This window comes from Sinocyclocheilus anshuiensis, unplaced genomic scaffold, assembly GCF_001515605.1.
Source record: "Sinocyclocheilus anshuiensis isolate Anshui unplaced genomic scaffold, SAMN03320099.WGS_v1.1 scaffold187, whole genome shotgun sequence".
In the NCBI taxonomy this organism is placed as follows: domain Eukaryota; kingdom Metazoa; phylum Chordata; class Actinopteri; order Cypriniformes; family Cyprinidae; genus Sinocyclocheilus; species Sinocyclocheilus anshuiensis.
The window spans coordinates 473,981-486,931 of NW_015552537.1; the positions used below are offsets into that span (position 1 = coordinate 473,981).

The following is a 12,951-nucleotide window of genomic DNA, read 5'->3' on the forward strand; positions in this document are numbered from 1 at the left end:
GTGGGGGGGGGGGGGGGACACGACCCTCTCACTTTTCAATGGGAATATTTATCTATCATTATCAAGAAATAATCATTACTGGTTTGTAAAAGTGCCTTTTGTGTGTTGTGAATGAAGGGTATGTGTGTGTGTGTGTGTGTGTGTGTGTGTGTGTATTATTGTGTGTGTGTGTGTGTGTGTGAGTGTGTGTTATTGTGTTTTATTGTGAATGTGTGTGTGAGTGTGTTATTGTGTGAATGTGTGTTATTGTGTTTTATTGTGAGAGTGTGTGTGTGTGTGTGTGTGTGAGTGTTATTGTGTGAGTGTGTGTTATTGTGTGTGTGTGTGTGTGTGTGTGAGTGAGTGTGTGTGTGTGTGGTCATTCTGTGCTAATCTGTGACTGCAGTGTTATTTTTCTAGCGGGGAGAGAAACACACGTCCACACAGAGGACATCAACTGATGCTTCAAAATGTGATACACATTTTAATTTCACACCCCATCAGATTTCACTGCTGCCCTGGCAGACCATAAAATAAAAGAGAGAGAGAGAGAGAGAGAGAGAGAGAGAGAGAGAGAGAGGGGAAAATACGCTGCTAAGCAATCATGGTCATCTAACAGTCTAACAGAAGCTGTTCAGAAAAAAAGAAAAAAAGATTTATCTGGATGTAAACAACAAGCTACTAGAAGCAACTCTTTCTTGATTCCTGGCAGGTTCCGGTAGCTCCGTTGATCAGCACACAGCAGCAGGACTGGAGTTTTACGGAGGGCCTCTAATGGTGTGGAATGAACTCTGTAAGTAGTGGTGATCTGCTGTCTTTAGACGGGACTGAGTTCAGTAGTTAACACTCAAGCGCTCCAGGCAGAGACAGAGTAACTAGAGCGGCAGACGCTCTCGCTCACACCATCCCCCTCAGACACAAGAGGTTTCCGCTCTATACGAAGCGCTGGACTTCATTATAGAGTTCATAACTGTCATCTAGCTCCCTCATTAACAACAAATTGGCCAAAGGGTTAGTAAAACTAGATCTTCAGCCTACGACACACAAGATTTCACCCTACGAGTCAGAAACGTACAAAACTAGACCCTCTGACATCAACATCCAGACCAAAACAGTCCAACAACCAGGCTGTCCACTTGAGTGAGATGAAACAGAAAAACAGCGTTCATGCAAGACACTGCCATGGAATGACTGCAAGGCATCATGAAGACGCTGGCAGCTTGTGCTTGAGGCAACGGTGTTCAGTACCGTCTCAGACTGTCAACAAACCAGCTGCTCATACCTGCTTAAAGGAATAGTTAACCCACATCATTTTCTTTCTTCAAGCTAAACTAAAATAATGACCAGCCCATCTATACTCATTCCCAAATCCTAAATGGTTCACATCAGCAGCCAGCGAGGTTTGACGTTACTGACATACCCATAATGGATTTGAGCAGGAGATGATCACTGTTTTGGTTTTTGGTGAAATAATCAATTAAATTCTCCTTATATATATACACATATACAGTGATCATTTCTATTCAGAAGACTAGCTTTAAACCAGTGGAGTTTTCTTAATTTATGTTCTTTTTGGGGCTTGAATGTTTTGTACCCCACTGACTAAAAACAGCTGAAAAGATTCTTCAAAATATCATCTTCTGTGTTCCATGAAGAAAGAAAGTCATACGGGATTGGAACGACATGAGGGTGAGAAAATAATGACTCAGTCAGTACTTAACCAACTAACAACCTGCTTAAACCAGTTAGCAATCAGCTGTTAAGTTCTAAAACAGCACAAGCTGGTCCCGATGAGCCAGTAAGTCTCACAGCTATCAGATACTGTTTAAATTCACAGAGAAACACACAATTAGTCTTTCATTTAGCAGGAATGTTCTCTGGCAAACTCGTCATGTACATGATCTAAAGAAAGTAGCGCAGATCTGGGTTGCTTATACTATAATAGCTGATTCTTGTGTGTAGGTGGTTTCACGCATCATCAGTAAACCTGTGAACACACTGTGAACTTCACACTCCCGTCCTAATGTAAAAGTGTGTGAAGTCTGGAGTCTGGGCCGGAGGAATCGGCCTCCAATCTGTCACGTCCATCCCTTCAGACGCAGTGACTCTCTGGCAGCGGTCAGCTGGCCATCACAGGCTCTGGGCACGACTGACCGTCCCCTGCGCCAGCTTCTGCTCGTCTCTGAAGGACCCCATCATTACTGCATCACATTCAAGCTGTCGGACTGAAGAAGGTTGAGCTCCGAAACGCCTCAAAACTACTCAAACAGCCGCCGAAAGTTTCTCAGTCAGCCACTCGCAGTGCTTTGCCTTCTTCAGAATAAAGACAGGTGTAGAGCGAGCTAATGAGAGACGGTCCAGCAGACTGACCTGAGGGAGTCCAGACACCTGTCCCTTCTGAAGAGGCTGAGCGATGGAGGGAGTGAAGACCTGCGCGTCCTCCACCGGCCGGCCCTTCATGTAGTGCTTCCCAGCCTCGTATATGTCCACCTCCACCATCTTCCCTTTCAACTCGGGCTTCTTGGGCACCAGAACCTGCAGCCGCACAAAGGAGAACATTATATAACACAACTAAGGGTGTGAATCGTCACTTATTTCACCATTCGATTCGATTGCGAGTAGCAAGTCAACGATTCGATATCACGATGCATCACGGTTATATCAAATTTATTTTGTGCATTTTTATGAAATTATATAAGCAGGCTACTTTTTAAAATCAAAACAATTGTTAAGAACCAAATAAATATAGCTTCAAACATACAAGCAAATATAAAGTAATAAAGGGGGAAAAGACAATTACAAGTGATAAACAAAAAGCACTTTCAATGTCTGAGAGTGCTTTACGTATCCAAACGTTTACAGACAATCATAGTTATGGGTTTTCTTTTTTCCTCAGCATTACTGCGGTTTGATTATTACTGATGAGATCACAGACAGTGGCTGCATTCACACTAATGCACAGATCTACTTCCACATAATGATGTTTTGTCCTGTTCTGGAAACATAACTGACTTTGTTTACGTCAATTTCATATCATAAAAGTGTTCGGAGATGCAAGTGCATTTAACCGGAGCCGCGATCGAGCTTCAGGAGAAACAAACACAAAGCAAACATGAAAGTCTGTCAGCGCGTGAGTTTCATGCATCTAATAAACGGCATCAATGAAAGCACATCTAAAGTAAAGCACTGAGATAGCGGCGGGTGGAAGCACACACTGTCCAGCAGTGCACACGTGTCTCACAGCGCAGATCTTTTAATACTCGCGTGACAAGCGAATGACGTCAGTAGGCTATAATCGATTATGGTCTATTACTGCATCGATGCAACGATTGAGTTCAACACCCCTAAACACAATATGCGAAATAGAATCATGAACACAACATAAAAAAACACTGGGAAAGCAGGGTGTTTACAGTGTTCAGCAATAAATCTAATGTACGGCTCATAAATGGAAAGAGGAAAATGTTTAGACTGCAGAACTAAACAAACTGTGACTTGGCTTGTGTCCAGTAATAAAAATGAATTGCGTCTCATTAACCTTCAGCAGATCCACGATCATGTCAAGCACATTCAACTGACATTACATCATAAAAATAATATTTAATTAACCATTTAACACCAAATCAAAACATTAGCTACAGGGCAAATGTGTGTTTGAATGGTGAGGGCTGAATCAAACAGCATGGCTCTTCAGAGTCGTGGCACTGCTCATCCCTTTCAACTGCCTTCACTGCACACATAACCATCAAGCTGCTCATTAACGCTCCTCACACACTCTTCAGTAGCAGCATTGAGCTTGTAAGCGTCGATCAGTGTTATTAGCATAGCATTTTTATCATTTGTTTCAACATGCCGTCATGTTCTCTCGAGCTTCAGATCTGCATGAAGTCTGAGGGGAGATGAATCAGTCCAGGCGTGGAGGCTGAACTGGATTAAAAGCTGTGCGCTTGGATCTATAGGGGTTTACACTGAAATTGCCTTCATTATGTTGAGTGGCAGATAAGTTCAGAGCGTAAAAACCACCTTCCCCAGACATGAAAGGCTCGGCAGAAAGCTTAAAGCACATTATGATTCATCACAACTCAGACATATCAGAGGATCTGTCGAATACGTTTTCAATTAGGCTCTTCCTCCATCTCTGTGCCGTGAATTTTAATACTTTAATATGAGAAGAGTTTCTCTTCCCCCCATTTACTTCATTCAATTACACAAACCCTGAAGGTCAAACACTAACATTTTAAGGGACAGATGCAACGCTCATACGTCTTTGTCTCGCTTCTATTGAGACGAGTCCTCGCACACCGGAAACCCATTACGAGCGGTCCACGTTCTGCGGGAAGCTGCGAATCATGTCTCCATCTCCTGATTGTGAAGCGAACGGTGAGCCTGTGGCAGAGGATGACCGTGTGTAGAGTAACATCTGCTAGATGAGATGCGTGGTCAGGGTGGTCACTGAAACGGTGATGGTTTGAGTCCCATCTGGAGCGATCCATGAGAAGAGTAACGCGAAGAGGAACGCTTTGTGTTTAACAGCAGCAGCTCATCGGTCTGCACTCGTCAGCAGTCACTGCATCAGTCCACTGCTCTATCACATAACATCTGAAGAACGCGGATCGTTGCTGTCGGTCTGAAGGTCTTACGAGTTGTTGTGTATTTTTTGCTGTGTGTAAATAGCATCACATTCTCAATTCCTGTATTGATTTCCGGTCGATTAAAACAAGACCAGTTCTCTTGATGAGGCTCAGCCAAAAACTAAAACTCTGTCATCATTTTCTCAGTCTCAAGTTGTTGAACTTTTTTCTTTCGCTGAACATAAAAAGATATTCTGAAGAACCGCTGGCCCCCTTTGACTCCCACAGTATGGAAAAATGCTACTGAAGTCAGCTGTTTGGTTACATGCTTTCTTCAAAATATCTTCTTTTGTGTTCAGCAGAAGAAAGAAACTCATACAGGTTTGAGGGTGAGTAAATGATGGCAGAATTTTTTATTTTTGGGTGAACCGTTCCTTTAAGGCCCACTTCTTACATATCTCATGACACTAGCAGATGTTTTCACTCATTTACGCTTAAACCTGCTCCCTGACGAGTACGAGTGGCTCCGTCTTCAGTCTTTGACACAGCGCTGGCAGCTCAAAGGCAGACCGGCTTAAGCTCCAAACAGCCTAAGCTGAGCTCTTAATCGGCCCCATGTTCATGGTGATCCGCTGATGGATGGTCAGTCACGTCTCAAACGCGCTGGAGAGCGCTCCGGCTTTCAGACTGCAGATCCAGAAGGAAAAGGAGAGCAAAAGCAGGAAAAGAAAACAGAGGGCTCAATCAATGCTGCTGGAGATGGCTTTCTGCTGGACATAGTAATGGAGAGATGAATGGCGTCTGGCAGGTGACCTCTGTGACCTGTGAGGAGCCGAGAGAACCGTGCGATGATCACATCTGTCTCACTTCACACCATTCACTAGTTAGAAAGGAAACCAATGACATCTAACAACGCAGAAGACATAAGTGCATTTAGAAAGTAGAGGAAGCAAAACAGAGCTACCCTCACTGCCTACCTCAGAGGAACAGATCACTCTCTTCCAAACCTGTACAATGGACTTTCCTTCACAGAACAAAAGGAAGGTTGCATATAACAGCAGTTCATACAGACCTATGCGTCAAGCCACACAACAGTTCTTGTTCACTGAAGATGTTGTTCTTCGCCATCATCTCAAATGCATGTGTTCTGTTATCAGCCGAGCGAGAATCTTCAGTGTGGAATTGCTGACATCAGACCTGCACTGATTTGCCTTCATCTAGCAATTGTGAATATATGATTTGAGAGCTTCAGCAGAGGCGAAATCTGGGTCTGATCCTCACACGCATCCAGCACATAAGGGGAAAAAAGGTAAAAAGACAACTGCGACTTTTTCTCTCGCAATGCTGAGAATTCTTACAAATTCTCAGAATTGCAAGATATTAAATTAGCAATTCTAAGAAGAAAAGTCAGAATTATGAGATATAAACTCGTAACTGCAAGATTATAAAAACAGTCCAAATTGTTAGATAAGTCAGACTTGGAATTACGAGAAAAAAGAAGTCTGCGTTCTGACTATATCTCGCAATTATGAGTTTAAATGTCCTCTATATGACTTTTTTTCTCAGAATTGCAAATTGTGAGATATAAACAATTTCATGATAAAAAGTCACAATTACCTTTACATCCATTATTTTATTTTAAATTGTATTCCATGGTGGAAACAGGCTTCTATGATCATATGTCTTCAGATTATAATGCAATGCACAATTCTCCTAAAGTTTCTCTTATTGTGTTCGATGGAAGAAAGAAACTCATATGACACGAGTAAATGACTGCACACTTTACACTGCTGTTGCTTGAACTCGACTTTTGTCTCTCATCAGCTTCACGGTAGCTGAAGGAAATTCTGTCTGTCCATAGTTTGGAGACAGACGTCTTTGAAAGGGATTTTCAAACAAGGAGCTGGAGCAGAAAAGCTAGAAAGTACTGTAAGTACACTCGGTCTGAGCATCCTGAAAACGCTGTGAGAGTCATGATGGCAAACGCTGGGACAGTGCTGCTCTGAGGTGACGACTAGACTGAACGAAATGTCTACACATTGTTGTTCTGTTCGTACTCATATTGTAGACCTTAGCCATTCAGACAGAATGTGTTCTTCCATCTCTCTGGATGTAGGGGAGCGCGGGGCAAGTAACGCGGGGTTAGTTGTAACACACATGGTTTGAATATTTCCACACATGCTAGCATAACAGAATTTACAGTATTTATTAGTTACCATATCAACATTATATAGAAAAAAAAGTGCGCCAAAATTCAAAAATCTTTTGAAGATATCGCTGAACATTTATTTTGCCACAGTAAAATTAAAATTCTAGCTTAAGTAAATTTTTCATCTCAGTTTTTATTATTCATTTAAAATGAGACAAATCTGCTATTATTTTAATCTCCAATCTGTTATTTATCAGTTCAGATAGTTTTTTAATGCTTCGCTAACTATCATAAGACAGTAACCAGGTTTAAACTCCAGTTGTGCAGATGGGGCACGGTTAACACTGCGTTACAATGTGCTATTCAATGACATTAGATGTCATTTACACTATTTACTTTAATTAATTTTAATGAGAAACAACGAGAAACAGGAGAATAAAGACTGACAGTCACTGTTTAATGTTTAGAAATTATTATTATTAACAAAATATTTTAGTTTGTCTTGTATATATTTTTTAATTCGACCAGATAACGTTTTAAGCTGTTATATGGTCATGTTACAATGTACCCACCTACGGGGCATGTTGTCACATTTCACTTCCATTTTTTGAGGGTAAATAAAGAAAAACGTATACACTGTAATAATGAAACAAAGCAACGTATTTGTACTAGACAAGTGTAAAATTACTGTGGATAGAAAAAATTATATTCTGAACCCCATTTGGATTTACACAAACTGAGAAAGTCAAAAAGTGTTACTTTGTGCCCCGCTCTCCCCTAGGATAAATCACTATACAGGATTTACCCTATTATACTTTATCGACACGAATTGATAGGTGAAACAACAAACAGCCACCCACAAATAGTCTAAAGTTACTCGTCGTCAGGCTACAGAAGAATACCATAATTCCTCCGTTCAATTAGGCCTAAGACATCGAGAGTCATACGGGGCATGTTGTCACATTTCACTTCCATTTTTTGAGGGTAAATAAAGAAAAACGTATACACTGTAATAATGAAACAAAGCAACGTATTTGTACTAGACAAGTGTAAAATTACTGTGGATAGAAAAAATTATATTCTGAACCCCATTTGGATTTACACAAACTGAGAAAGTCAAAAAGTGTTACTTTGTGCCCCGCTCTCCCCTACCTCTCCATAGTTTTTCTATGTAAATACCCTCTAGACGCATGTGCTTGACTGCAGAGCTCAAATTAAAGCCCAACTTTTAAAAACTGCGTCTTTGTTCCCCATTTCACTGCCTGCGTCGTCTGTTTTTCAAAGTAATAACGTGTTCTGTGTGAATGGATATACAGGCTAAAATAAACATTTTCCCTAAACCTTGCTGTGTTCACCATCACAGTGTGGACTTCATGGATGCTCGGAATAAAAAAGCTAACATTTTCCTCAATAGCCGTGTCGTGTTGTTCACTTCACAATCATCACGCAGACATCAGATCCTTCAGCGCCCAAACACACTGAAAAGCACCTTGTGAATTCTCTGAGCCTGAGAAATATGCTCTTATGATCAAACCACTAAATTCTCCAGACAAAAGTCACTCTTATAGAGAAGCTTCTTTTATTTTTAATACAATTTTAACTAAATTTAAGCTTAAAACTCAAGTAGTAGTACATTTTCTAAAGAAAAAAAATGCTTATGATTCATAAATGAGTATTTCTGTCCAGATATGTCTCATGTTTGTGGTTGTGCTCAGTGAGATATAAAAGTTAAAAGTGAAACTTAATTTAATAGCTTTCTGACTCAAAGTGGAAAGGTTTGGAGTAAAATCCAAGCTTTTATTTTATTAGAACTGAATGGACCAAATCACTGGACTATCCCTAATTCAAAGGCAGGGTTATTATAGCCTACTAAAATTAAAACCGGAAGAAAAAATAAAAATAAATCCCATATAACAGTATCTGAATGATCAAAGGTGAGCTGTACCTGCTCGTAGAACTTGTTGTGAGCGACGTAGTACTGCGAATCGAAGGAGTCCTCAGTGACCAGCACACGCTGCCTCTCGCCGATCTGTGAGACGAGACAGAAACACTCATGAGCAGCTCAAACTGCTTAGCCTCCAGCCCTGACAGCAAACACAAGCGCTGATTAGTAAACAGGTGACATTTACACGGAGGCTGATGCATTTAACCATGAATACATGCATGTGCAGAGAAACAGGGCCATCATCTTCTAACTGAAGCAAATAAAAGTGGCTTACTGTACGTTGATAGTATCTTATGAAGGAAAATGTCTTCTTTCATTCAGACTGTCACAAAGCAACTGTGCATGTAGTTAACATGTTTTAAGGAGCCTCTGTGTGCTGAACAGATTTACTGCTACAACACTCGATTCATTGCAGTGAGAGACAGACACCGGGTGAATACGTTTTATTTGTAAAGCGCTTTTCACAATACAAATCGTTGCAAAGCACAATTGTTGCAAATAACACAAATGCAAACACGCATTCACACACACACTAGCCCCTTTCACACAGAGATTCCAGACAACACACGGGTAATGTGTCCCGGGAACTGTTCCCGGATCGTTAGATTTTGGTTCATTCACACTGCCAGTGATTTGCCAGTGATGCCAGAGCGGTCAGCGGAGGTCAAAGGTTAATAACAGCTCTTCTGGAGATGAAGGTCCGTCTCAGCTGCTCGCTGCCGTGACTCTCGCTGTCAAAGCCTTTAACAAATGACTGAACTCAGGAAAAATTACCTTTCATTTCTCTGAAAATGCAGTTTATCCGTGCTGAAAACGCTCCTACATCTCAACCGCTGGAGAAATTAAAGACACTGGAGAACAACGTTGTCCCTGAAGTTTCAGAAACGTTCAAGATGTCATTTCTTTTCAATGACTGACCCTCATCACACACTGCCAAACTCTGTTAAAGCAAGAGTTCACCAAAAACTATTAATCACCCTCATGTCAACCCAAGCCCATTTTCACACAGCAGTTCACGGTGAACACGACTGCAGATCTGCACATACGTCCAGAGGGGAGTGTGATTTTGCCTGGTGCATCATATCGTGTTAATGTCAGGGTCTCAACACTCCTGCCTGAACATTTACTCTAAGTGAAGTGAAGTGAAGTGACATGTGGCCAAGTATGGTTACCCATACTAGGAATTAGTGCTCTGCATTTAACCCATCCTAAGTGCACACACACAGCAGTGAACACACACACTGTGAACACACACCCGGAGCAGTGGGCAGCCATTTATGCTGCGGCGCCCAGGGAGCAGTTGAGGGTTCGGTGCCTTGCTCAAGGGCACCTCAGTCGTGGTATTGAAGGTGGGAGAGAGCGCTGTACATTCACTCCCCCCACCTACAATCCCTGCCGGTACGAGACTCGAACCCACAACCTTTGGGTTACGAATCCGACTCTCTAACCATTAGGCCACGACTTACCCCTTACCCTCTAACGCTATGAGTGAATAACAAAGATGCAGAAGCACTTCATCCTGGTTGTAATTTTAAAAAATGTAAACTTGTCATTAAATCTGACTGGTTGATTGGAATATTGATTAAACATCAGCATAGACTTTTTTACCAAATTGAGATGTTTTAAGGCCTAAATTCTGCATTGGTTCCTCATACAAATCCAACATACAGCACTTTAGTGGATGACCTTTATGGTGATTTTGCTCATTCTGACAGTCGTGGTCACTATGAAGAGTCATTGTGTAGGAAAGGAAAATGTCGGCTGCTCAAAACCACAGAACCACTTCAGTTTAAAATGATCAACTGTATATGAAATCTGAAGATCAGGAAGTATCTGAAAATGTAACTTAGTTAAAGACGATGCACATCAAATGACAAACACACTGAAATCACGGAGACCTCGGATACGGTGTCGCTGTGAAGGGCTTACAGTCACCAGCGCTACGTTTCCAAGGCAAACCACAGAACTGAGTGGATTAAGCCGTGTTAACGGCGAACAGAAGAGACCATCAGTCTTCTGGAGGAGAAGGCTCTCAGAATAAGTTCATGTATTTCAGAGGAAGTGATGGATGCAGGAGAGCGATCCGGTCGTTCTGATAAGACAAACAGCCGTGAATCATGATGAAAGTGAAAGCAGTGATTGGATAAACCTCCACGACTGCAAACTGATTCAAGATCTCATCGTTTTTACAAATGAGGACATTAAGAAACATCTAAAACTCAAACGCACAGCGAGAGTGTGTGGATGAACTACTAAACGCTCTTACCTTTAATGAGTCAAACATGAGATGTTTTCATCAAGAGTTCAGCTTTAAATTCATATGAATATATAAGGGAAAGTGTGTCCTTGAGGTACAATGTAAGTTTCACCATTTCTAATCAGCTTTTTATCTTCACTTGTTCATTTGAAGTGCTCCTGTGATGAATGAATGCGTGGCTCCACTGGCCTACAGAATGAACTGAATGATGTCCAAAGGTTGCCTCAAAGAGAATGGTGGAGTTTGTCTGAGACTAGCCGGAGGCGGCGAGGAACACGTCTTGTTAATGTTCAAAGCTGTCAACAGACGCTTGCGACGATCACAGACACATCCATGAAGAGCTAGCAAAAGAAAAGACGAGCCCATCCTCACATAATAATGCTGTTCTGTGAGCAAACTAACCCGGCGAGAAGCGATTTAAAGAGTTATTCAGCTACTAAATAAATGTTGCGTCATTATTTACGCACTCTCGTGTTGTTCGTGTGCTGATATTTTCTCCTTGGAACCTTCATGCAGCTCTTTTCTATTTAATCACATTCCAAAATCTCTCAAGCTCCAAGAAGATCAGATACCATAACAGTATCTGAACGATTCAAATCTTCAGAAGTCATTTAATGTCACTGTGTGCTGAAAAGACTGAAATGCAAGTTATTTACCAAAACTCTTCCCCTCCAGAGAGTCGTTAACATAAGAACCGCTGTGATCGGATCACTGAATCATTGAGGTGAACTGAGGAACCAAATCAGGCTCAAACGAACAACTCATTCACCGATTCAGTTCTCAAGTTCAATGATTCTGCTCTCGATTCTGAATCTCTGGTCAGAAACATCACACGACTTCAGAAGATTCAGAATGAATCATATGAATCACGACTGGCATGTTACTTCAAGCTGCTGTAAGTTGTGTGTTAATTTATATATAAGGATAAACCGCTTGAGAAGAAGCATCTCGAGTGAAACCACATCAGCGGCAGGGTTTATGCTGAATGATGTCTTTAACACAGGTATCTGGAGCGTCCTCTCTTCAGGACAGACTTTGATTTCAGTCTTTATGAAGTTTTTAACAGCTCGCTCGGACCGATGCTGATGAATTCAGTGAGCTGTGGTGGGTGAGGAGTGAAACACATCAGAGGAGAAGAGAGAAGATCTCAGGAGATCAACGTCCAGCGTGAAGTTTGCTCTGGAAACACTCCGTCTGATCACAGATATAATATTCCCTCTTAATTGAGCCTAATCCAGATCATGAACCACAACATCCACAAATCAAACGAAGATCCTGTTTCTGACGAGGGGCGAATCCCGTCATATGAACGCACAGGATGAGAAGCAGATGATATTTGTTGTGGAATCTCCTCTTCATTGCTGTCGTGATCGAAAACAAACAGATCCGGGCTGGATTCGAATCAAAAGAGAATAATAATTAGAGCGGTCCAGCACAAACACGCCTGCTGATCTGCAGGGCTTTACGGGCGACGTGAGAGGATTCACATCACAGCCTTTTAGGAGATAAAGACCAGAGTCTCTGGTGAGCTTCAAACGCTCAGCCATTCCTGCAGGAACGTGAAACTCTGATCTGAATCTCTCACTGTTAAGACAACAGATGACGCAGCCTGTCAAGTGTAAGAGGACGATCACATTAATTGATAATCAATCCAAACAACAATCAGAATGAATTAAACTCAAGCGTTTGAGACTCTTTCAGCAGAATGAATCACGTTCTTACATTCCTTCACTGCTTTTCCTTTGTTTTAAAGATGCACTAGATGTGTGTATTTGACCGGTTGTAGCTTTTGCAGCATCTCACGCAGAACACAGTGCTGTAAAACTGTGGCACTCAAATATCTCTAGACCTTGTTTTTGTTTTTTTTAATCTAATTTTTAAATGCAAAAAATGTACACCCATATACACACTCACACACACACACTCTCTCTCTCTCACACACACACACGCACTCTTTCTCTCACTCACTCACTCACACACTCACACACACACACACACACACACACACACACACACACACACACACACACTCTCTCTCTCTCACTCACAC

The 12,951-nt window shown here is 41.6% G+C and overlaps 1 protein-coding gene across 5 annotated transcripts in view; it reads right to left on the reverse strand.

The window, feature by feature from the left end:
- cdkal1 (CDK5 regulatory subunit associated protein 1-like 1) overlaps positions 1-12,951 on the reverse strand; it is a 243,364-nt gene that overhangs the window by 9,016 nt on the left and 221,397 nt on the right. For all 5 annotated transcript variants that reach the window (XM_016454129.1, XM_016454125.1, XM_016454128.1 and 2 more), the window contains exons 13-14: positions 8,645-8,728; positions 2,350-2,514 (exon numbers count right to left, since the gene is read on the reverse strand). In XM_016454129.1, coding sequence (XP_016309615.1) covers positions 2,350-2,514; positions 8,645-8,728 — 249 coding nt within the window. The remainder of the gene's footprint in view (positions 1-2,349; positions 2,515-8,644; positions 8,729-12,951) is intronic.